Source organism: Helianthus annuus, chromosome 6 (assembly GCF_002127325.2).
Source record: "Helianthus annuus cultivar XRQ/B chromosome 6, HanXRQr2.0-SUNRISE, whole genome shotgun sequence".
Taxonomy (NCBI): domain Eukaryota; kingdom Viridiplantae; phylum Streptophyta; class Magnoliopsida; order Asterales; family Asteraceae; genus Helianthus; species Helianthus annuus.
Genome location: NC_035438.2, coordinates 24,779,499 through 24,805,734, shown reverse-complemented (window position 1 = coordinate 24,805,734; position 26,236 = coordinate 24,779,499). Strand labels below are relative to the sequence as shown.

Genomic DNA, 26,236 nt, shown 5'->3' with positions numbered 1-26,236 from the left:
TCTTTTATGCGTTCAGTAGCCCGGATCGTGCCGGGTTAAAGATTAATAGACACACCACATTGCGTAAAACCATAGTATAGAAACCAACGGCTACGTCTTTTAATTAAATGTCGACAATGTATACCGGGTGTACGCCTACACCGGGATGTCGATGGTCGTGGCCATTTCGTAAAATGATGCCAAGGATATCCGGGACAACGGTCATTAAACCCCCCAAAGGCTTTTAAGAAACAAAACTGTTTAAATGAGCCGATCATATTATTTAATTAACCACCTAAGCGATGGAAAAATACAATGCTCAATCAAGCGGTATTAACATACCGTAACCCAAGCCCGTATAAGGGAAATAAGTTAAAGTATTTACCTTTGCAAGTATATCCCTTAATTTGATTAAATCACCGATAGCTTTTACTGGGGCTCCTAATCTGGAACGAAGGTTTTAATTAACCTCTTAGAATCCTAACGGGTCTTTATATTAGCCGTAGCCTAGACCGGTTGGTTCTGATATATAGATATGGTTTAATCGCGTGAAAGGCGAAAACCGAGAATGGAATGTGATTCTGCCCCAAACAAGTTTAGAGACTTGTTTTATATGGGTTCAAGGTTCACACTCTGGATTTTGGGGTCAAAATAATATAGTTTGGCCCGTATCGGCTAATTTATGAAAACTAGTTTCATAAGCCGAACCGTGCGCGCAATAGGCGAAACGGTTAATCATGAGAGTCTTACGCTTATTTCCTAAGCCAATATGCCTTAAAGAGGCTGTGGTATCAGTAGGATACCTTCCGTGATGCCCGTAACGAGTTTAAGTTAATATTACGCCCCGTAGGGGTTTTCCGGTTATTTTAAAGACTTTTAAAGAGCTTTTCGAGTTCTACAGGAAATCTGAGTTTTCCGAACAGTTTATAAAGTCTAAAATACTTTATTTATTATTTAAAATCAGTAGCAACTGGAATCGGGTCAAAAGACCTTGTAGAACTCAAGTTTTGGCCGAAAAGGGCATATTCGGTATTTACCGAACCGTAGCCATAACCGCAGGTTATGAGCAAGGTAAAAATTATTAAAAATCTTTAAAATTCCAAAAATATTATTTTATAACAGTGGGTAAAAGTTTTCGTGACGAAATCTTGGTTTAGATGGGCGTTATGCTAATTGCGCCGTTTATTACAAAAGTTTACTTTAATCGCGCTATTTAGCATAACTCTCATTCTAGACCTCGGATTGGCGTGAAACTTTAAGGACATGCTTATAATTTAGTAAGCAAGGTTATGGTCCGTTCACGAGTCCGAAATACTCGTTTTATTTTTAAAAGGCCGTTACGGTCAACTTTTAGGCGATTAACGGAAATGCGTAAAAGACTCGGACAATTCATGAACCGATCACAGAGGTCTATACCATCATGTAACCTGGTCCTAAGAGAGTCCTAAGGCATGTCTATACCTTACTAAAACGGATCAGAGGTAACCCTTTTAGGGATTTATTACCCACATAAATACCAACTCAAAACTATTTTTGATTCGACAATTCACTGGACCATTTGTGAATTATCGTTATGACAACCGTTAGTTACGACGGTTGAGTTTATAAGCTAAATCTATGGAGATATAAGACCAAAATGGATTTGAACGACTTACAGAAGTTGTATCTTGCTTAGAGAGCAGAGAGGAATGCTTGAGAGCTTCTTAGAATGATCCGTTGAGTGTTTTTGAGTTGTGTGAATGTTATGAGCCAAATGTGGCTATTTATAGTGAAGCATAGCACACAAGATCATCACACAACACCTACAACAGGTCATGGATGATGGGCAGGTGTCCCATAGAGCTATGGGTCGAGTAGGGGGCGCCCATGCCTCTGTCATTGGTTGTTGGTCGTTCAAAAGCTCCAAAAGGCAAGAAAACACAAACTTTCTGCATCTGGGCGTCTCACGCGGCCCGCATGGGAGTTCCCATGCATTTGTACGCGGGTCGCCTGAGATTCAAATATCAGGCGAGTAAAAGAGGTGGCTCGCGGCCCGCCTCAACTTAACCCGAAACTTCACGCGGGTCGCGAGAGGTTAGATTTCCAGAAATTTTAAATCTTTTGTAATGATTATCAGAATCTGGTAATTAATAACGAAATCTTTCGTAATGATTTACCTGACCTTTCGGGTTTGAAGGGGTAACTTTGCGGTTTGGCCCTCGGTTAATTACAACTAAGGACCTCGTGTTATTCACCCGCGTTGTTAAGTCCCCGGTTAGTTTATTAATTATTCAGAAAGCCTTAACTTTCATTATTGACGCTTTTAACCCTTCTTATACGAATTCGATTATAACTTTCTCGTTTTAAAACGGAACTTCGCGGAATTTATACAATATGTTCTAGTGAGCGTATAGTACTGTTACAAAGCCTCGGGAGCGTTAAAGGGTCACTCAGAGGTATAATTAAACATGTTGACACAGTTAACCCCTGTAGCTTGTAATCTCTCACTTTCTTCCGCGTTTCGCTTCCGTACGATCCGTGATTTATTCGTTTGAAGGTACAAGCACCATTTAGGGTTACCATACAGTATATTTACCCTTGTTTGACATTTATAACCCTCGAATTTATATACTTTCAAGGTTTGTCAATATTAGTTCCTTTATTTAATATCAATGCCACGTGTAATCAAATGACACGTGTTAACACATTATTGGACACAAAAATTCGAGGTGTTACAATAAATGTTTAGCTGACTGTATTTACTAGCGACGTATTTTAAAGATTGACTCACTAGTGCCGATCTCCAGAGGTAAGCTAGGTTGGTTCGGTCTAAATGCCTTGGGACTTGCAACTCCGAGGACGAAGGCCTATGATGTCCTTAGTTCATATGATATTTCGATCCGCCTATGGTCTTTTGTACATGAAATTTTTAAATAATTTGGATTTTTTGTATAAACTCATATTTTGGATTAATAAATATATTTCCTTTCTGTTGTGATGTAAATATGTTAACAATTAGTCACACGAATGCCCTACATCCAGACATCCTAGGAGAGCGGGGTGTGAGAACGCTATAAGGCGTTACTCCAGCTTTTGCCAAAATGGTCCCTGAGGTTTGGTCATTCATTAAAAGAGAGGAAAAAGACAACAAAAAAAAAAACTGAATGTTAACTGAAAAATCTGACTAGATTTTGCTTTTGAAAACACATGGACCTAGATTCAAAATGTTTGAGTTTTGGATTAAAGTGAAAAAAATATCAAAGCTCAAGGACCATTTTAGCAGTTTACTCCAATTATTGTTAAGTTAGTTAAAATTTATAAAAACACTCTTTTAACTTGTAAAACTCTACCAAATTCCAAATTACATGGAAGTCTTCATCAGTTGTCAGTTTGCATGATCTTTTTGTCAAAAAAAATATATATATTTTCACATCACAAAATCAAATCTTTCAAGTATATAATATACGAAATCACATGTAGATACCATGTTATCATTACACACGCGTGTTCTGCCTCTTGAGTTTGTCACCATTAACGTGTCACACATTCCTGAACCCATCTGTCCACCTCTGCACACACATCTTCGTTTTCCCACTTCACTTCAAACAAAAGTCCACCATTTCCACCTTTGATCCCTCAATTACATTCCGCCACAAAGTTACAAGGTCCCCTTTTTCCCCTTTTTCATCCCTTTTCTTGTATGCATATCACCTGTTTGCTCATATGTCTGGCTGAAAGTTGCCATCTTGTTTTGCAAAAAATAAGTGGGCTTTGTTCATTTTCCTTTTATTATATGTATATTTTGACTTCCCAAATTGGGTCAATCACAAATTTTTGTATAAAAGTTGTTAGTGTAATTGCATAAAAATCATAAATTCACTCATTTATTATTCTGTATTAGTTGGGTTGATAGATCATTTATCATTTATGCCTAAATTGAGTATGTGCATATTGAGTTATATAGTATAGTGGTGGACTCGGGTTAGAGACTCCGTTTGTCATGTGGGTGCCTCGAGAGTGCTCGGGATTGAGTTTGTTGGCCGTTCAAAAAAAAAAAGTATAGTGATGAAGAAATTAATTATTGGTGAAGTGGAGTAATAGGTCAATAAATGATGTTTTTGTGTCAAATAAGGTTGTAAAATACTTGGTTGATTGAGGATATATAGATGGACATTATGAGTTAGATAAATGTCAATATCACACTGGCCATTGGAAGAAAGAAAGTAGTTGATTTGTTCTGCTGATTATAAATTAAGTACATTTCAGAGGTCATCTTCTTATGTATATGTATTTTTTTTACCTATCTGGCTGCAGATTCTTCAACTAAGGATCAGAAATCTTGACTCGAAACTAAATGGTATACATGTAAATAGTTGATAGATCAATAATATAGTTGATAAATACGTGTTCCTGAATTCGTGGGTACGATGTTGGTTATGTTAATAAAGCCTTTTTCACTTATTAAACTATCTTGTATGGCTGGTGTGAGAGGAACTGCTGTAGCTATAAACGCGTGGGTTGAAATCGTGTGCGCTTTTATCTATTTCAATGTAAGCATGTTTTGGAGATCTGTGCTTTGGATCGTATCGTTAATAACTCTACCCGTACGTGCTCTGGCTGCATTACACCGCGAGAAACAGGTGATTAGTATCATAATAACATTTAGGTTTGGTAATAATGTTAATGTGATGTTAACGGTGGGAAAGATTATGCGCAGCTGCGAGCACAGCTATATGAGTTACGAGATAGATTGGACTCTCTTATGTGGGATAGAAAGGAACTTGAAGAACATATACGAGTTGCGATTAAAGAGCATGAAATGATGGAAATGGTGTTAGGAGAACTTGAAGATGAACATGAAGAAGCAATGCATAAGATTAAAATCTTGGAGACCGAGGTACGGTTTTATTGTCTTTAGATATTGGTTATGTGTTCCGTAGATGATGAAATGTTCTACGTTCTTCGACAGTTGCAAGATCTCAAGGATGAAAACCACTGCCTAAAGGAAGTTCATGGCAAATCAAAATGGGACACGATAAAGCACAATAACGAAGGAATATTACCATGGATATCAGATCGATATAGGGTCACCGACAATCTAACGCTCAAAGAAGCTTTTGATGATGTAAACAAAGGTAATTTGGAAGCATATGATTCTATGAAAAATGACGGTGGGTCCCTCAAGCATCAACTCATCAATGGAAGTGTATATCTGGACAGTATTTTCGGCCAAAGAAGAGAAGTTGCGGTTTCACAAAGCTTGTTTAGTGCGATGTTATCGCTATTGGTTGGAATGGTCATATGGGAAGCACAAGATCCTTGCATGCCGCTAGTAACGGCTCTTTTTATGGTGGTTGGCATGTCATTAAAGAGTGTGGTCCAGTTATTCTCGACGATCAAGAACAAACCGGCTTCTGATGCGGTCGCTCTCTTGAGTCTAAACTGGTTCATCCTCGGCACACTCACGTACCCGACACTACCCAACGTTGCTCGTTTAACAGCACCTTTCTTCACCAAGTCATTGGGTGGTTTCTCTTTCTCATTCTTAATCCTTCAACTCGAAAATCATATTTTACTCTTTTTTTTTTTTTTTTTTGGTTTTAACTTGTTGTCATGGTATTTGCAGAATGGATTTGGTTTCGACTCAAGTTTTACTAGACCACTAAGTTTTCTCTTTTGGCCGGTGCAAGGCGCAATGAAGTAGTTTTTCTTTAGTTTGGGAGAAACACATGCTATGTTGGTGTATATGTATATGTTTGTTCTTTTTGCTATGTATTTTGTCTTTTAGGTGTGAATAAGTAGGTAAATTGTAAATGCACCCCCGGGGACCATGGACCATGAACCGCTTGGGACCATGAGCCGGTCAAAATCAGGGTGTGGGTTATAACCCCACATATAGACCATGTGCCCATTAATTACCCTCAAAATAGGTCTGTCCTAAGTGAAAAAGTTAAAAAGGTCACATCTTGTTAGGAGGTATGGGTGTTAGATGTGGATCAAAGACATTAGGGTGTAAGGAGTGGTTAAACACTTTGGAGTGGCAAACTAAAAAACCGACCAATCAGAGCGCGCCATGTCAATCAGCCAAAAGTGTTTAAACTTTTGTGAAAAGTGTTGGCAATGGTTTAGACACTTGGTGAAGTGGTAAACTATTTTTTTTAAAAAAAGGAAAAAGTTGTGATTGGTTGAGATAGGAATGGACCTCACCCACAATACCCTCTCTCTTCCTCAATCACTTTCCCCGCATCGGCAAGGCATCCCCGATTCTTGAGTTGTTCGGCAACGGCAAAACCTCGGCGGCGGTGTTTGCCGATCGGCAAAAAGGTTTGCCGAGGTTTGCCGCGTCCCACTCCGCACACCCTTATTGAAGCTCTGCCGGTTCTAATTACTACAATAAAGAAAGAATTATAGTAATCTAATTGTTCTAATAAACTAATATTTCCGTGGAACAATTTTTTATTATATTATAATTTGACGAGACTGAAAAACATATGTTAATACTTGAAGCCGCTTAAGCTCATATTTCTTCCATTTTCAGTTTTTTTAAGGTTACAAAAGTAAGTATGCCAACAAGAAAAGAAAAGGATGAATCAAATGTTTACATAAACATGATTTTTTTTTACTTATCAAAGTGTGTTATATAATGTCTCTCTTTATGCGAATGAATGTTTTAGAGTCCTACGGTAGATAATTATGTGTTAACTAAAATCTTCCGCGACATATAATTATAAGGATTGGGACTAGATTGATATGAAAATTGCATAAATTTCTTTGTACTTGCACTTTAAATGGGTTTAACTTGGATATCAACGGGGAATAAATTTAATACGCGAGTAAAGTTAGCCATAATATCATATCATGTTTTGAGTCCCGTGATAGATAATTGTTACGATTAGATTTATATTGTTTTTAGAAATGTATAGATATTTTTGTATTTAAACTTTAAACCGGGTTAACTTGTGTATAAACACGGAATAAATTTAAGACGCAAATAAAGTTAGACATAATATCATATTTATTAGGCGTAATAACATATTTTTAACGACAATTTATCTTATTTCTGCTCCTAAACTACACCTCAAATATTATATTTGTTCATAACAGAATCTAAGATTACCTCATAAAGGGTGCTTCTAAAAGATCAGCAACCAGAGATGTTTAAAAAGCTCGTAGGACACTCGAATGTAAACGAGCCGGATCGGTTCATCTTGATTTATGAAAGAGCCGAGCCCAAGCTAGGCCTAGCTCGGCTTCTAAGCTCACTAGCCGATTCAAATTATTTTATTTTATATAGATTAACTTTAATTTTACATGTATTAAAATAAAAAAAAAATATGAGGGAGACGATTAAAGTGTTAATTTTTTAAGTTTAATCAATCAATATTCATAGGAAAATAAACAAAAGTTATGTATATAAAACTTTCAATATGCATTTTAGTCTTTAAAATATTTAAAAATAAATAAAATTAATACATACAGTATATGTAACATTTTTTTATGGTATCAGTATTTGTAAAAATAAAAAATAAAAAATTAACGATTCAGCTTGAATATTTTACGAATCGAACTCAAACTCGATTTTTCAGGTCAATAAAATAAACAACCCAAGATGAAGTGACTCACTTAAATTCGAACTCAAGCTCAACCTGACTTGGATCCATTATAGGCCTACCAAACCTTTTTTTTTTAACGGAGTACGGTTAGGATGTCGCTAACCGGGTTAGTGGTTAGTATTAAATCCCCATTGCCTAGAATTGTATTATAGCCCTACCAAACATTTTTTTTTTTTGAACGGGGTACGGTTAGAATGTCGCTAACCGGGTTAGTAGTTAGTATAAAATCCACCTTGTCTAGAATTGAACCCAGAACCTCCAAGAAAAATAAAAATTTCCACCTATACCTTAACAACTAGACCAAGAGATGATTGGTTATAGCCCTACCAAACCTAAGGGTGGGGGTATGGTTAATCACTCTAGGGTGATTGAGTGATTTTCTACCCAATAATATTATGTCATGTCAACTCCTCATTCCACTCTCCATTTTGCACTCAATCAGGGGGTATGATTAATCACTCTAGGGTATTTGAGTTATATATTTTTTGATTGGTTTTTCCTCTCCTCTATCCTCTCTCTCTCTCTCCTCCATCACCCTTCTCCACCTTCGATGACTTTACACTGATTTCTTACCATCTCTCCTACTCAAACACCCTAACTCAATCATGAAGGTCAGGGCCGGCCCTGAGAATTCGTGTACCCTGTTCGAGCTCTAAAAAACGTGCCCTTAAGCCTTAACGAAATTGGGTATTGAGCTCAATAAAGGTCTAAACCTAATGCCAATGGGCTAATAACTAATCTAAAGCATAAGAATAGTTTTGTAAGTGGGTCTATGTTGGTGTTTGTATATGTATATCCTATTAAAAAAGAAATTTTTACCTATACATATCGGGTTTTTTCTAAAAGTAGTGTGCCCTTCAAAATATCGGGCCCTGACCGGTGGTCTTCACCGCCCACACCCAGGGCCGGCCCTGATGAAGGTATCGTCACCGATCGGTGACACCCACTCAAACACACACTCACCAAAGATTATACCCCCACCCTAATGGTTAGAGAATATCATATGGTTTCTTTTTCTTATTTTAAAACAAAATATTATATCTCTAACATTTATATTATATTATTCTATTTGGAGAAATAGCCACCAAAAGTAATGCAACTGAGTTGGTGTCCCACGCATACCAAGGTCAAATATAAAATTGTTTTTTAACCCGCCATGTATTTGCGGTGAAGATGATACAACTAGCACCAAAGTTGTAGACCCATAGGTTCTAATTTTTTATGTACATTTGGTGCGGGAAACCACTCGGCAAAGGAGAAAGCCGAGCGGTAACACCGCCGCCCTCCCTTGTTTACCGCGCGTCAAACAAAACTATCGGTATGTACTCACCGATCGACAAAGGAGAAGAGGACAAACATGAAACATTGGGGTGTGTGTGTGTAACGGCATTATTGCCGTTTTTAATAAAAAAAAAATTAGACTTTTTATTTATAAATCAACATTTTTACACCCAATTTTCTCCAAACTTTCAACCACATCTTCTCTTTTCCAAACTTTCACCCAAGTTTTTTGACCCAATATTTGCAAATGGAAGGCTCAAGCAAATGCGATGGCAAGGCAACTAAACGGGTTGGCTCGAGGACGAGTGTGCCAACTCAACGGGGCGGCTCGAGTGGTTCAACTCCGTCGTATCATCCGCAACTAGGCTTCGCCACACATAGCCAACCTCCATTTTTTTATAGCCAAGGCATGCAACCGACTTACGGGTTCAACACCCAACCCCATCCAAATTTTTCGCCGCATAACTATTTTCCACAGGGTCCGCCCAGCAATGTTGGAGATCACGCTCGCACGAAAACGCGAGATAGTTTCATTTTATTTAACACATAATTTTTAAAAACATAATTTTTTTTAATTAATTGTTTTTTAGTTTCATTTTAATGTAATTGTTTTTTTTAATTAATTTGATGCTTTATTGTTTTTATTTAACACATAATTTTTAAAAACAAAAAAACAAAAAAAAAAAGTTTGCCACTTTCAACTGTCTAAACCATTGCCAACACTTTTCAGCAAAGTTTAAACTTTTTCTCCTCTGTGACGTGGCACTCTCTGATTGGTCCATTTTAAAGTTTGCCACTTTCACCTGTTTAACCACTCCTTTCACCCTTATATTTGACAAATTAATCTAAACACTTATATTTGACAAATTAATAAGAGTTATGGATTAAAGAAAATAATACTTTACATTTTGCTATATTTATAGATATAGAAAGGGACGAGCAGCGATCGAGATAAGTGAATTAAGTGAGAAATTGATGGTTCAGTTATAATTCTTTGAGAAATCAAAAACTGAAGGTTCAATTATAATTCCTTGAGAAAGCCTTTTATAGTCCAGTTACACTTATATGCCTATAAACAATGACTTAGTTTTTTTATTCCGTTACCTCTCGTATAATTCAAATTGAATCAAGAAATAAACAAATTAGATTTCACGCAACATTTTAACATAAAATAATATTTTTAAACATATTTTCTTCCCACGTTGTAGAAAAAGTTGAAACTTATCGGATGTAATTTATTTTCTTATGTGATATCGTTTTTGTCATATCATGCTTTATTTTTTTATTTTCTTAGTTATCTGTTTTGATTGCTATACTGAGCGCCCGTACTATACTAACACTGTCACAAAATGAATCAATACCAATTGAATTCACGACGCGTAACGTAACGTGGCAATTTTGCTAGTACAACTACACGTGTTAAGTTGAAGGGTTTGATTACGTACGCAACACCGATACCAAATTCCCAAATTTGACTATTATTCCCCAATCCACCGACCTTCAATTTACTGTTCCAACCTTCCCACCCTGTTCACAACATCCACCCACCAGGGGCATTCCGGTCAATCCATCCCAAAACGGAATCCCGTTTTCCCACCAAGTCTCAACCACCGGTTGCCACCTCAAACGTTGCACCGGATACTCTACGCCACCTACACGCGTCACCATTTCATTGGTTCCTTCACCCTCTAAATAACCTACACCAGATCCTCTTCGATAGGGTTCTTACTTTTATTCTTCACATCTCTCTCTCTCTTTCATGTCCATATACAACATGCAGATCTGTATCTATATCTGTATTTATACAGATTCTGATGATCATTTTGTCAGTTACAGCTGTCTCTGATTCGCTTGGTGCAGGTCGGGAACGGTATCGCCGGTGGTACCTGATCCCGCCTTGCATCAAGTGAATCGGAAACCGCCGTGAAGTTATCAGAGCTACAACGGTGGACGGACGGTCCAGATCGTTTATTTAGATCCGGTAAATTCACAACTGGTTTGGTTCTATTTATGACTTGTGTAGTTTCAATTTAGATATTTATTGATTTGTAAATTTATCTGTAACATCCCAATCCCAAGTAAACCATGTCGAGATATTGTCGAATTGTTTGTCCACGCAAAGCGCGTCTGGGTAGAGAAGGTTTCTAAAAGGGGGACTTACATTATCAATCAATAGACAATTTAGTAACATTTTTAGTTGTTAATAGAAGAACTTTGATTCCAATAATGATTGAATAAATCAACAGATAGAAAAGTAACAAAATCAAAAAGTAACAAAAAGGGGAAATATACAGCAAAATTCCGACCTGGTTTGATTTGAGTTGATTTGATTTGATGTTATGAATTGGAAGTTGGAACTGTAATTTGTGTATATAAACTACTTGCCACCAACAACCGAAACCAAATCGCCATCTCCAGAACCTTGTTCATCCGAACACAAGCCGTCCGTACCCCTGATTCCTGCGTGTACCCCGACAAAAACCGTGCCAACGCCAACAGCGACTAACAAAATCACTCCGACATCCGTACACGCCAATGCAAAGATGGTGACCAAACTCAGACCCATAAGCACAACGCGTTCCTCAAACACGTGGTTCATAATCACAACAGGGTTTCGAGGATCACGGAAGAAGTAAAGGAAGAACCAGCCGACGAACACGATCAGAAACGTGATCATAGAAATAGGTTTGTAAATCAGACTGAGGAAGAGTATGAGAAGAATCCCCATAGCGTAATTCACTTGAAAGTAGTTAAGATTCTGTTTGATTCGACGGTTAATGTCGTCGTAGCTTAGTGGCCGAGTAATTGCTGTATAATCAAAAAACTCGCGCCATGGACGACGCCTGGCGATGAATTTCTCTGTGTGGTACCTAGCCCGAGCGATCACTGTCTTAGGTGACGACTGCGAGGGCAGGTATGTGGTGGTGGTGGTGGTGGGGATTGTGCCGTAACCAGCGGTTGAATTCTTCGACATAAGGAGTGAATGTTTAGAATCAATCGATGATGTGAAACCGAAATTTTGATATTTTAGAGAGGTTGAAAAGGGAAGGATTCAAGGTTTGGCAATGATTATGCACAAGATGAAAAGTAGATTCAAATTAGAAATGGTAAAAGTGAAAAGTTTGATTGAGTGTATATTGTATAAATTTGGAAATTGTCGTTGAATTAGCCAGTTTTGTTAGACAGGAAAGTTGCTGGTTTGAGTGATCAACGAACAAGTGTTGTACCACTACTTAAATGACGGGAGTGTAACTGAATTTTAGTAAGTTTAAAAATAGAATGTTGGGTACATTGGAAAGAAAAAATAAAAGTTTGTTATTTTGAATAAAATTGGTAATAAACCTAAGGTATGTATTTCCTGAAAATCAACTAGATTTGTAACAACAATTGTAGTAATTTATATGTTTATTTGGAGGTTATAAATATATGTAGCTTTAAGCGTTCTTACAACTTTATTAAAAAAAAAAAAAAGAAAAAAAAAACTTTAAAGTAGTTCCTTGTTTGTCACACACAAACCACATGTACATGAGCACACATTTATCAAAATTTATATACATATGCCCGTTATTATCTACATATATCCAAGAAAGTAGGAGCTTGTTTTCTTCTCCTACACAATCTTCGTTTCTGTTAATTACTTTTTCGTACTTACGGTCTTCACAGGAGCCTGTTTCCAGTAAATCCGACCTCCGTTGATGTCTTTCATCTCTTTTGGTGTATAAACCTCATTCCTTGCGGTCTTTCGTGAAGCCGGAGCCCACTGACCACACGCGATGGCCATGTCTTTATAGTTCTTAAGGCCTTGAAGGGTTTCAATTATTGCAGGCATCTTTGGCCTGTCTTTAGGGTTCTGGCTCACACAATATAATGCCAACTGGGCCATCTCTTTGGCCCCTCTAACCGAATATTGACCTGCCAACCTTGGGTCAATTACCGTGCGAACTCTTCTGCTGCTGGTTAGGTATGGCTTGGCCCAGTCCACAAGATTTTGCTCGCTTTTCGGCCTTTTCTTATCCATTGCTCTTCTTCCGGTTAATAGTTCTAGCAACACTACTCCAAAGCTATAGATGTCACTCTTCGTCGTCAAGTGTCCTACAATTAACATATCATATAATGTTTATATTACTCTAGTCATTTATATAGTTTAAGCTCATTAATAAGGGGACGGATAACCAAACACTATTTAGACACCACTGGCGTGTCATACAGGTCATACGCTCCATATGGCCCAGAAAATGGCAATATGGGTGTATAACACGGCCCAAAAAAGTCATATGGGTCGTACGAGGGTCAAATCGTATGGCCCGTATGATGTTATGACATACAAATAAATGACTGGTGTGACTAACGGCAAACTCATATGGTTTGTATGACCATTTTATTTTCTTCACATTGTCATATGACCCATACGACCCGTATGATGTGACAGATGGGGTGGTGTATCTTTAACAACACATGTTAACAGTTAGTAATCTACCTATGAATTATGAATATGAGTTAAATATTTATGAACTATATGCTAGTGGTAGATTGCAAGACTACCGGTGTTGACATATTCTGGTGCAGCATATCCATATGTGCCCATGACTCTAGTAGTGACATGAGTGTTTGATCCTTCTGGACCCATTTTTGCCAACCCAAAATCAGATAACTTGGCATTAAACTCCTGTCAATATTAGAAGACGGTAATTAAATAATAAATCAAAATAAAAAGAAAACTTCCATAAACTCTTTTTTTTTTCGCAACAATGCAAAAATCGATATTTAAAAGGCCGGTTTGATACGTACAGAATCAAGTAAGATGTTTGATGTTTTGAAGTCGCGATATATAACCGGGCTTTCAGCCCCATGCAAGAATGCTAGACCTTTGGCCGCTCCAATCGCGATTTTTATTCTTATCCCCCATGGCAAACAAACCGAGATTCCTATGAATATATATATAAACAATCTTTAGCTTACAAAAAAAAAAAAATTAGAAGAAAAAAAAATCATCAGAAAATATATAACCAAAGTAGTTAATATAAACTCACTTTTGAACAAATGATTTTCCAAGCTTCCACGAGCCATGAATTCATAAACAAGTAGCCTCTCTTCTTCTTCACAACAATAGCCGATCAATTTGACCAAATTTGGGTGCTTGAGTTGACCAAGAAATATAACCTCCGCCTTCAATTATATCATTTGTCAGTTACTCAAGACTTTTGTAAAGGTAGTTTTAAATAAATAGAAAAAAAAAAATATATTTAAGGCATGTTTTATATTTAAAGAAATTCAAGGCATGTTCATCTTTTGAAACCAACAAAATGCACATGGCTCCCCATGCTAGGTCCGGCGCGTGTCAGGCCAACTTGGGCCTGAAGCACGCATCCATACATGCACTTTTGCAAGGAGTTGTTTCCACTTTCCACGACTTAAACCTCACATGACAACAACCTTACCGTTGCTCTAAGTGTTGCAACTCTTTAAAAGAAAAGAAATCATTAAATTGTATAAATGATAGAAGAGCTTACAAGCCACTCGCGATGACCTTGCAATCCTTCGATATCAAGAAGCTTAACAGCAACGGGTTGAGCCTTTAGACCAGGCCTCATGCTCTCATCCACATAACCCTTATGCACCTTACCGAAACCACCTTCACCTAATAACAAATTGCTCGAAAAACCCTGAGTTATGGCTCGCAACTCACTCAACTTAAAGTCAATCAATTCAGGTCCAAACGTTTGCGCTATGTCCTCGCTAATGCGCATGGACGACGACCTGCTAAGGTCTGAGAAAGACACGCGCCTGAACGATGGACATGGCGCGACGTTCTTGGAAAACTCTGATCTCGAGGGCCTGCACCGGCTAAAGTTGCAAAACACCTTGTTCTCGGCTGAACAGCAATAGGGTTTGTAAGGTTTTGCTGATTCTTTCATGGTTATGGATGGAAATGGTTAGTGAGATGGTTAGAAATTAATGGTGGAGTATATATATAAGTATTAATTAAGCAATATTTGAGTTTATCAAATCTTGGATGCTAAAAAGGTTAGAGGAAGTGCAACTACTCCACAACCACTCTATTAAAACATGGTGCTTTGTTGCAATCTTTATTAAGGGAGTATTGTTTATGCTACTAGATTTGTCCTTTAGGTGTTAGTCTTCATGCTAATTTGGTACGTTTCTGTATGTTGGACCACTTATGGAGAAAACCCTCTTTGTTAGCCAATATATTTATATACCCTAAGTGGTAAATTATTAAAGTATCTTATCATTTAAACTAATTTATAACGTATTCTTTTTTATTTATAACTTTTAATATTCAATGTTCTATATAATTTCAAGCATGCCCTTCCGACGTTCTTATATTTATCTACGTCTCCATATAATTTTTACTCAAAATCAAGTCGCGAATAGTATTGTACAAGTAACACGGTTTATTATCTTTTTGAAACTTTTAATATGTGACGTTTTGTAAACTTTTAGGCATGCGGTTGCGGCGTGCTTATTTATATTTACGTCTCGATATAAATTTTATTGAAAACCGAATTGTAGATATAATTGTACAAATGACGCGGATTACCATTTTCCTTATGTTATTAAAGTAAAGTTGCATCATGCTTATTTTTATCAAATTTTCTCTAAAACTTTTAACAAAAACAAACGGGCCAAATATAATTGATTTTTTTTGTTCTTTACCACGATGAACTGAACCGATACTAAAATACAACGTCGGTACTAGTGTCGTGATGAACCGATCCAATTCCGACCGAATAATATCAGTACCGGTAAAACCATAGTTGGTTGCTAATATTATAACTGGTATAAATATAGTCGAAAACGGAGTTGTATGGGCAGATGTGTTCGTTTTTATCTCTATCAATTGCCCGTATATCAGTTCCCACGAAAAACCCACCGTAATACATGAAGTAACCCACTAGTTACAATAAGTAACTGAATACACTAAGAGAAAAATGCCCGGATAGTCCCTGTGGTTTCGCATTTTTTCACCTATAGTCCCCAACTTTCTAAAACTACCTGAATGGTCCCCAACTTTTCATTTTTTGTTCCCGGATAGTCCCTGGGTCTAACTTCAGTTTGTTTTCTCTGTTAAGTGGGTGTGAAATGACCAATTTACCCTTTCCTTTAAAAGGCCAAACCACAGGGACTATCCGGGCATCTTCTTCATTTTTAGAGAAAAACCCAACCACCACACTTCATCTTCAACCTCCACCCACCATCACCCTCCTCCACCCTCCACCCTCCACCATCACCACCACAGTCACCTGAATAGGGCTCACCGGAGCCTCACTGCAGAATCCCACCGCCGTAAACAATCGTCGGTCCTCGCACAATTTGACAATTTCCAACAATGGCTTTCAATTTGAGCAATTTTCAACAACAATGACCAACAATGCATATCATCGTCTTTCAATTTGACGATGAATTGAAATCGGGATAAGAAAATAGTTTGTTAGTTACCTGAGTGTTAACACACTATAAAATGATTTTTTTTCCTGAAAATGTAGCATGCGTTCTGTTCGTATATAAGTTCCATACATCTGGGTTTTGTGAAAAGATTTGATATCTTCAGATTAGGATCAACACCTGTAATGGAATTCATGATTGCTGCTGGAAAGGCAGTCCCTATTTTACAGCTTGAACATGGACTTGCTGTTGTCAGAGTATATACGGGCTCATTTATGACATCTCTTGATATGGCAGGTGATCGGAGTGTCGCGCTCCGGTCAAAGATAATATTTATATACCCTAATTACCCTTAACAAATAGCTAGTGGTAGCAAGGGGTCGAACCACGAAGAGTATGTGGTTTGCGAATGGATTTTGAATGAAATGCAGAAAATGTCACGTTTATGAAGCTTGCTAAGATATGTTTTTGTATTTTTGTTTGATTGGAAGATATAAATTATAACTACTAAAAAGAAACGAGCAATTGCAATAATGTAAATAAAGGTTTTGACAAGATAGAGAAAACAAGGTTCACACCCGGTTCGGTTATTGCAATCCTAGGGTTCTTACACGTTTTAGATTTAATTCACTTGAATATGTTATTAACGGATTTCTATCATCAAAGCTTAGGTGCCAATTGTTATCAACGCATACACGGACTACAATGCACTTCGTTACTTCGGACAAATAAAACCTTTTGAATGACAAGGCATAATTGCACAAACTTATTTCGCAAAGTCAAATTTCATAACTCACTCGACAATTCACAAATATAGTTCAAATGCAAGACAATTGTCAATCAATTCAAATACAAATCAAGTTGTCACAAAACCAAACTAAAACATTGTTCAAACCCTAGACTTACAATTGACCTACACCGGGGTGAAACCTCCGAGGAATTAGCCGCTCATGGTGTAAACGGTACGATCAACGGATGCAAGAGACGTGAATTGGGCCATCTTGGAGCTTGAAGATGGATGGTTGAATGATTAGAGTTTGGGAATGGTTGATGGTGATAGATGGATTGAAGGTGGAAGAAGGGTTGTGAGGGTGATGAACTAGGGTTTTGATTCGGTAAGGAATTTCGTTGTTGAGAAGATGGATTCTTGATTAGAGATGAAGTGGTAATGAATGATAGGTGAATAATGGCTCCAAGACCTGTTTTCAAACTCAAAATGAAGTGTAACTCCCGAATTGAAGGAGCTAGCACCAATAAGAATCGAAATAAAACCCCAAATGGCCAAAATCCCGTTTCTGCTTTTGACAGGCCGTCGCCGACGGCCCTCAACCCGTCGGCGACGGGTCTTGGATTTTTCATGTTGTTCCGACGGCTTAACCACCTGGATACGGGCATTTCAGCATACGGGGTTATCCAGGGGCGTCGCCGACGGCCTATACCCCGTCGCCGACGGCTCCCTAAAAACCAATTTTCCATTTTTGGCTCCTTGCACTTCCCGTTGATCCGTAACGCATCCCGGAACTCCGGTTTTCGACCCGATGACCTGTAAAGCTCCCGAAAAGCTCCTTAAACTCCATCAATCCTACAAAACACATTCTTGATTAAAAGTAGGCTATTCGAAACTAAAACTTACGAAAAAACGTTAAGTTAAACAATAACAAGCACCGGTTTCCAACTGCGTATCACATCCCCACACTTGTCTTTTGCTTGTCCCCAAGCAAATCTGTTTTTCACTTTCACGTGGGTCGAACAACGAACATACATCCCATTCCCGAGACAAAGGTTAAGGTCTAATGTCATACAAAAGTTCAAACTCTTTACAATATTCAATGTATTTAGCAGTGACGTGCTTTAGATACACAAATGGTTACCCAAGATTAACCCGCCCGTAAAACTAACAAATCATGCATATCCCTCACAATGTGCTCTCCACTCGGCTTAAAGTTTGCTAACATGTGTAATGTATTAGCTTTTCAACAATTAATCACTCAACACCAAATAGAACACGTACCCGCATAGGCTTGCAACTCAATCATTCTCCACTATCGAACACAAATACTAAGCACAAGTCAAAAGGTCTTTGAAGGGTTGTAACGGGGCTAGGCGAAGGGTAGGAATAGGATATTTTTAAGTGGCTATGGTGATGAAAAATTCGAATTTTATTACACAAGACTATCCTAAACAAAAGCAACTATAAACATCTAAAATGGGCAAAAACTTTCGCCTTTTATTCAATAAACTACTAGTACATCTTTTTGTGTTTATCTCACTGCTTTTTTTTTTTCATTCTTTTTCGCAACATTTTCTGATTTTTTTTTTTTTTTTTTATGAATCACAACTATACAACTTAAGTTCCTATAATCGAATTTTCATCACACGGGTTTAAAAAGAAAAGGCTTATGGTTATGGGCTAAATGGGTTGTCAAACGAGAGGTTTAGGCTCAAATTAGGCGACTAGGGGACTTGTTTGGGTAAGGATAGATAAATGGTTTAAAAGGAAAAAGTTTACCTAATGCCTTAATCATTCTCGTGCTTGTATTTGGTCTATAGTCTCGAATGTATCAAAAGTTGCAAGTTCTACAATACGCGACTAATGGCCCACTCAACAAAGAAACATGTAAATGTGAATCTATGATATATAAAGGGCTCAAACCTCACGTATAAGGGTATGATATGTGATATGCATACATTGCTAGTTCCTTAGGCGAATTATTCTCAAATAACCACCCACTAAATACCCAATATGCTTATTAATTTGAACTTAACCATGACAAAAGACCAAATGGTTTGTGACATCCCTCGTTGACTTGGTTACTTGTGCTTTTGAGATTGCTTTGAAAACAAGATATTTTTGAAAAATTTTTGAAATTTTCCCCCATCCCCACACTTGAGGTAAACATTGTCCTCAATGTGTAGTATTTAAGTGAACAGGTCAAAATCGAAAATTTTTACTACTCCCCCATCCCCACACTTGAAGTACATATTGTCCTCAATGTGTAAGAACTAGAGTTTGTAAAGCACAAGGGATGTGACACGGCTAACCTCCCCAAAATTACACCCCGGAAAATAAAATACAAATTACAATCCACTTATTTGCTAACTAAAAATCAAAGGTAAAAAGAAACGTATGCACCTGGTTTTTCGCTAGTTCCTTGTGTGCTCTTCATCTTTTCAACCAAGCAGTTGTCTCACGAACATAGTGTACCTACAAATCTTAACCCTTGTGTAGAAGCATGCTTCTCACAACCATCAAAATTTGTTAATTACCTAGTTCTACCACTTTTATGAAATTATTACCAAGCCATACGTTATTGTACCTTTGACTTTATGTGGAAAATATTTTACAACAACAATAAACCTAACTCACTTTCGTAGGAATCACGGTTGCATTTAGCTTATGCAACAAGCCCTTTTAAACCTCCCGATAGCTCGGGAGGACGAGTAGGTCTCGTGAGGGTTATATAGGGAACACACCCACAAAGTTCATTTAACTAGGCAATAATTAAATAAAAACAAAAAGAAATAACGGAAAATAATATACAACAACAACAACATAAAACATACCATACCTCTACCGCTGATATCGCTCGTTTGGATCCATGGGCGGGTTGGGTTGGTATGGATAACCAGTGAGGGCCTCGAACATCTCCCTATAGTTATCTAAGGGGCTTTGCTCCCCTTGGGGTGGTGGTTGGTACGGGATTGGAACGAAGCTAGACCCTACCGCTTCAGGCCAATGCGGAGTCGGGTCGGATGGGCCTTGAGGATAGGGAAGATCGGAGTAATTTGTCCACCCCGAGTGCTCGGCGTAGGGGAGGCCGGCTTGGTAGTCTCTATGGTGTCGCTCCTGATCATGCAACACTTTGGCGTTATTAAGCGCCATCTCTTGAGAGACATACATGGCACTCCAACGGCGGCGGTTCAATTCTTCTTCTTGTTGTCGACGCGCCGTTTCCGCTTCTTCCCATGCCCGCCTTCGGGCTGCTTCATCCTCCTGTTGCTTTGCTAACTGTTCCATATGTGATCTTTGCATGGCTTGAAACAGTTCTTGCTCTTCCATGAACTTATTCATTCTTTCACGTTGGGCTCCTTGAGCGTCCCAATATTCTTGCATTGAAGCTCCGTAAGACCCTTGCCAAGCTTCTCTCCTTTGATTGTATTCCCGACCCTCTCCTATACACGCGGAGACATTATCATATATCTCCTGTTGCCCCCTGTCAAAGTTTTTGTAGGAGGGTACCCGTCGTCGGGTCACAAAACCTGCCACCTCAGCGTTTATCTCCCTATGTGGCCGCATATAACGTTGCCTTGGCCTTCGTGCCTCGGAGGGTTCAGCTTCCTCCTCTTCTTCCTCCATCTCCACATCTTCTTCCTGCACGGGTGGTGCCCCGGAAGTACGAACCTCAAACTTGTTCCCCAAATCATCGGTCACCACATACCTATTTCCCGAAAACTTGACCTCTATCCTCCAATTTTTCTTCATGTAACCCCAAGTAAATTCCTCCACTGGCTTAGAGACCCATAGCGCTTCCAAGGGCAAGCAATTCTGCTGCACAAGCATGGCACTAATGAGGCGTGCATACGGAATAAACCGCCTCTGAGACGACTCCCTGGTAGCCCATGTGTTCATCATGACTATGTGCCTCCATGACAGTGTTGGGGTCCCATACAATAAGGCATGCGCCACCCTGCAATCACTTACTCTCACACCCCCACGATCACCAAATCTTGCTAAAATGTTCTCAACCGAGATCCCTTGAAGGATCTTTCCCTCGAGCGACATATGCTTCCGTTTCATGTCACCCCTGGGTGGGTTGGCAAAATAACATCTATCAATTGATCTATGTCGTTGGTGTTCAAATGATTATCCAAAAAATTCTCAATGGATGGATAATCATAGGCTTGTACCCCCAAAGAGTCAAACCCAGCAATACGATTCATAGTTTCGAAAGACATCGTCATGTTTCCTCGAGATGTCTTCCCCACTAACTTCCATTGCGAAGGGGATTCATTCTTGTTTACCAGCTTCAAAGTGGACAACCACTCACATACTTCCGACAAGTAAATCCGGTGAGTATTGTCTTCACACCAATCCAAAACGCTCTCCCATCCCAACCTCTCAAACATTTGTACAATCCCGATGTTCCGGAATTCTTCTACATTCACGGTCCGTTCACATATCACTCTTGTTGGAACCGACGTGTTCACCCCGTTTGTCATCTTCCATTTCCACAACTTAGCTTCCAACTTTCTATCTTGGTAGCTCGACAACTGTTTGTTCTTCTCGTCATCCCAAATTCTGGCATTTTGACTATCCCTGAACTTTGCCCATTCCCAATCTTGTCGGTATAATCTTGGATCATTTTCTGCAACAGTGCTCGGTTGTTCCCATTTCTTCGGTATTAAACCGGAAGAAGACCCAATCCCGGATGATGAAGCTTGACCCGTAGTCTTTTGTCTCTTGCTTCCTGCCATGACTACAATCACAAACAAGCAAATCATCAATATAGATTCAACCTTCATTAACTCCCAAACTTTGAACATGAAGTATGATGTTGACAATTTATTTAACAAGTATACGCAAAGTCGCCTCTTTAAACTTCCAAAGTCGCTCACTTTATCATAACTTATTAATCTTTTGTCAATTTTACAATATCTTATAATTTTAACAAAGGTCAACATCATCTTCATGTTCAATCATGTTCATAACAGTGTAATCACTTCACTATGGTTATGACATGCTCAAATTCCATTCAAAACAACTAATCTTGCTCAAAATCATGCTATCATAACATACATTGTCTAAACAACCTACTCTTAAACCAAAAAGTTTAAAATTTCGGAAGAAAAACACTAATATATAATTATGAAGCATAAATTTAAGAAGAATCCATACCTTTGATGTTGTTAGACAAGAAGAACTAAGAAAAGATGACAAACAAGCACTTTGATGAACACCCTTTCAAAAACCCTAAAGAACACGCCCAGAAATCTTGCAAAATAGCAAGAATTGATGGAAACCGTGTTGGGGGTTTTGTTCGTCTTGAAAAATTATCCAAGATGGACCTAAAAATCAGAGGATTTGGAGGAGAATTGAGGAAGTTATGAGAGGTTGAAAGTTTAGGGTTCTTAGGGAGGAAGGTGGAGAAGATGAAGAATTGTGGATGTAAGAGAGAGAGAAAGCAGGGAATTTGTGGTGAAAAAGTGAGGTAAGATGATTGGGGTTCGAGTTTGTGGTCTAGAATGAGTTTGAAGGAGGTTTGGTTAGGTTAAATTGAGTTTTAAATCGTTTTTACTAACCCTGGAACGAAGCTGCGTCGGAACGAAAAGGAGAAGCCGTCGCCGACGGGTCCCACCCCGTCGCCGACGGGCTTTGGAATTGAGGTGTGGGCCGACGGGCTAATAGTCTGCCGACGGGCAAAAGTGTGCCTACGGGTTATTTCAGAAACCGTCGCCGACGGTCATGACCCCGTCGCCGACGGTCATGCCATTTTTTTTTTTTTTTTTCGCAAAATTATGAATTTTTATTAAAGAGGCTATGTACATAAGAAATTCCTAAAAATTATTAAAATGTTTTTGTGATTTTTTTTTTTTTATAAGTTAAAATTTTAAACAAATAACCGTTAACGGCCCTACCACCCCCCAAAAAAATCGTGTATTGTCCTCAATGCACCAAATCAAGTCTAAAACATACCTTGTATCTTCATGACCCGTTTGGAGTGCCCGAACTTCACACAATCAAGAAAGGTTAGTATGAACCGAAACCGATTCCCATCCGAACACGCAAACAATTAAATATGTATACATAACTTTACAAAACGTGTTACCGGTCCTTTTACTTCACCTCATATGTTGGCACGCTTACCAAGAAACATACCAACTCCACATTTGCGTCCTTTTTCTCTTCGTTACCATCAAGGAATGGTTTAAGGCGGTGCCCGTTAACCGTTTGCTTCGACCCGTCCTTCGGGTCCTTGATTGTAACATCTCCAAGCCGTCCGACCCGTGTAATCACATACGGGCCCATCCACTTGCTCTTGAGCTTTCCCGGGAAGTATTTAAGCCTCGAATTGTAGAGCCAAACCTTTTGACCCACTTCAAACTCCTTTGGCTTCAACTTCGCATCATGTGCCCTCTTCATGTCATCCTTGTACTTTGAGGCACACTCGTACGCTTCTTCCCTAAGCTCCTCCAACTCGCAAAGCTTTAACTTTCGCTCCTTTCCTGCATCGTCATATTTCATGTTAACCTCTTTTATAGCCCACCAAGCACGATGCACAAGCTCAACCGGCAAGTGACAATTTCGCCCCCATAAACTAAACGATAAGGAGTTGTTCCAATAGGTGTTTTATGAGCCGTTCTATAAGCCCATAAAGCATCATTCAACTTCGTTGACCAATCCTTTCGGTCGGGTCGAACGGTCTTTTGCAAAATTTCTTTTATTTGCCTATTGGAAACCTCAACTTGACCGCTTGTTTGTGGGTGGTAGGGAGTAGCAATTCGATGGTCAACACCATACCGTTTCAAGAGTTTGCCAAAATTAAAATTCTTGAAATGAGATCCCCCATCACTAATGATCACTCGGGGAACCCCAAATCTAGAAATTATATTTGTTTGAACAAAATTGCAAACAACGGTGTGGTCATTCGTTTTAGTGGCAATCGCTTCGACCCATTTGGATACATAATCGACCGCCACCAAAATGTATAAGTTGCCATGCGAATTAGGGAATGGGCCCATGAAATCGATCCCCCATACATCAAAAATATCTACAATAAGGATCGGTTGCATGGGCATCTCATCCCTTTTTGATATGCTCCCTAACTTTTGACACTCAACACAATTTTTAGCGAAGTTAAAAGCATCCTTAAAAATAGTCGGCCAATAAAGGCCGCTATTGAGCACTTTGTGCCCAGTTTTGTGACCACTAAAATGGCCCCCACAAGCAAATGAATGCAAGTGCATCAAGACGCTAGGAATCTCCTCGTCGGGTATGCATCTTCGAACGACTTGATCCGGACAAATCTTGAATAAGTCTGGTTCTTCCAACGTGTAATACTTGATTTGAGACAGGAAGTGCAACCTCTTCCTTCTATCCCAATGAGCCGGCAAGTCACCTGTAACCAAATAGTTGACAATATTAGCATACCATGGTAATATTCCAACTTTTAAGATTTGCTCATCTGGAAAAGTCTCATTAATTTCTTCACGGGAAGAATCCTCTACACTCAATCGAGACAAATGGTCCGCGACCACATTCTCGCTCCCTTTCTTATCTCGAATCTCTAGGTCAAACTCTTGTAGCAAGAGAACCCATCGGATTAGCCTCGGCTTCGCATCCTTCTTGTCCATGAGATACCTAACTGCAGAATGGTCAGAATAAACAATGACTTTAGTACCCCATATATAAGCACGAAACTTATCCAACGCATATACCACCGCAAGCAGCTCTTTCTCGGTGGTTGTGTAATTCAATTGTGCATCCGAGAGAGTCTTACTTGCGTAGTAAATGGCAATCGGTTTCTTATCTACCCTTTGACCCAACACGGCCCCCACCGCATAATCACTTGCATCACACATAATTTCGAATGGTAACGACCAATTCGGTGATTGCAAGATTGGGGCCTCAATCAACTTTTGTTTCAACACATTAAAGGCATTTTGACAATCTTGGTTAAATTCAAACGGTTGGTCTTTTAGCAATAACTTACATAGGGGTTTGGTTATATCACTAAACCCTTTTATAAATCTTCTATAAAACCCCGCGTGACCCAAAAACGACCTAATACCCTTAACATTCGTGGGATAAGGTAAGGTAGAAATAACTTGCACCTTTGCACGATCAACCTCTATCCCACGACTCGACACTACATGCCCCAACACAATCCCTTCTTGAACCATGAAATGGCTCTTTTCCCAACTCAAAACAAGATTTTTCTCAACACATCTTTTCAAAACTTTTTCGAGTTGGTCAAGGCATGTATCAAACGATGACCCAAATATTGAGAAATCATCCATGAAGATTTCCAAAGACTCCCCCACCATATCTGAAAAGATACTCATCATACACCTTTGGAAGGTGGCGGGGGCATTACAAAGTCCAAATGGCATCCGCCTAAATGCGAAAGTACCATATGGACAAGTAAAGGTAGTCTTTGCTTGGTCTTCCGGATGTATAGCAATTTGATTGTATTCGGAATAACCATCCAGAAAACAATAAAATTTTTGTCCGGCCAATTTCTCAACTATTTGGTCAATAAACGGCAAAGGGAAATGGTCTTTAGAAGTTGCGGCATTCAACTTCCTATAGTCAATACAAATACGCCACCCGGTTACCGACCGAGTGGCGACCTCTTCACCTGCGTCGTTTGTGACGACTTGAATACCCGCCTTTTTTGGAACTGTTTGTGTCGGGCTCACCCATTGGCTATCCGAGATAGGGTATACAATACCCGCATCTAGCCACTTCAAAACTTCCTTCTTCACTACTTCTCGCATATTCGGATTTAGTCTTCTTTGTGTGTCGCGAGAAGGGTTCATTCCATCTTCCGTGATGATCTTGTGCATCACCACCGAGGGACTAATTCCCTTCAAATCCGCAATGGTCCACCCGATAGCGGCTCTATGGGTGACCAATACCTTCATCAACCTCTCTTCTTGCTCCCCGGTTAAATTGGATGCAATAATGACCGGGAGCGTGCTACCTTCACCCACATAAGCATACTTAAGATGCTTGGGTAGCACCTTCAACTCTAATGCCGGAGGTTCTTCCAATGACGGCTTCAGCTTCGTATCTATGCTCTCCGGAAGACTTTCCACTTGATGTGTCCAAGTGGGCCTTCCTTCTTTTGCCGCCATAACCTCCAACTCTTTCATCTCTTCATCCATGCTCCGATTTGTTTCTCCTTGTAACCTGTCAAACATGAAACACTCCTCTATTGTGTTTTCCTCTTCGACACTAGTGTCACATAGAGGTATAC

At 39.0% G+C, this 26,236-nt stretch overlaps 3 protein-coding genes across 3 annotated transcripts; 1 reads left to right on the top strand and 2 right to left on the bottom strand.

Annotated features, from left to right (window-relative positions):
- Window positions 1–3,420: 3,420 nt before the first annotated feature.
- Window positions 3,421–5,982, top strand: LOC110865036. Its single transcript, XM_022114232.2, has 5 exons — window positions 3,421–3,623; window positions 4,273–4,598; window positions 4,676–4,855; window positions 4,928–5,483; window positions 5,585–5,982. The coding sequence occupies exons 2-5, from the start codon at window positions 4,386–4,388 to the stop codon at window positions 5,614–5,616; spliced, it is 981 nt and encodes a 326-aa protein (XP_021969924.1). The 5' UTR covers window positions 3,421–3,623; window positions 4,273–4,385; the 3' UTR covers window positions 5,617–5,982.
- Window positions 5,983–11,229: 5,247 nt separating this feature from the next.
- On the bottom strand, window positions 11,230–11,826 carry LOC110944543 (PRA1 family protein E). The gene has a single exon (XM_022186204.1). The coding sequence runs from the start codon at window positions 11,824–11,826 to the stop codon at window positions 11,230–11,232; it is 597 nt and encodes a 198-aa protein (XP_022041896.1).
- Window positions 11,827–12,239: 413 nt separating this feature from the next.
- Window positions 12,240–14,911, bottom strand: LOC110865037 (probable serine/threonine-protein kinase PBL15). The gene is made up of 5 exons (XM_022114233.2): window positions 14,363–14,911; window positions 13,883–14,018; window positions 13,641–13,777; window positions 13,395–13,518; window positions 12,240–12,944 (listed from the first exon to the last, which is right to left on the bottom strand). The coding sequence occupies exons 1-5, from the start codon at window positions 14,765–14,767 to the stop codon at window positions 12,487–12,489; spliced, it is 1,260 nt and encodes a 419-aa protein (XP_021969925.1). The 5' UTR covers window positions 14,768–14,911; the 3' UTR covers window positions 12,240–12,486.
- Window positions 14,912–26,236: the final 11,325 nt, after the last annotated feature.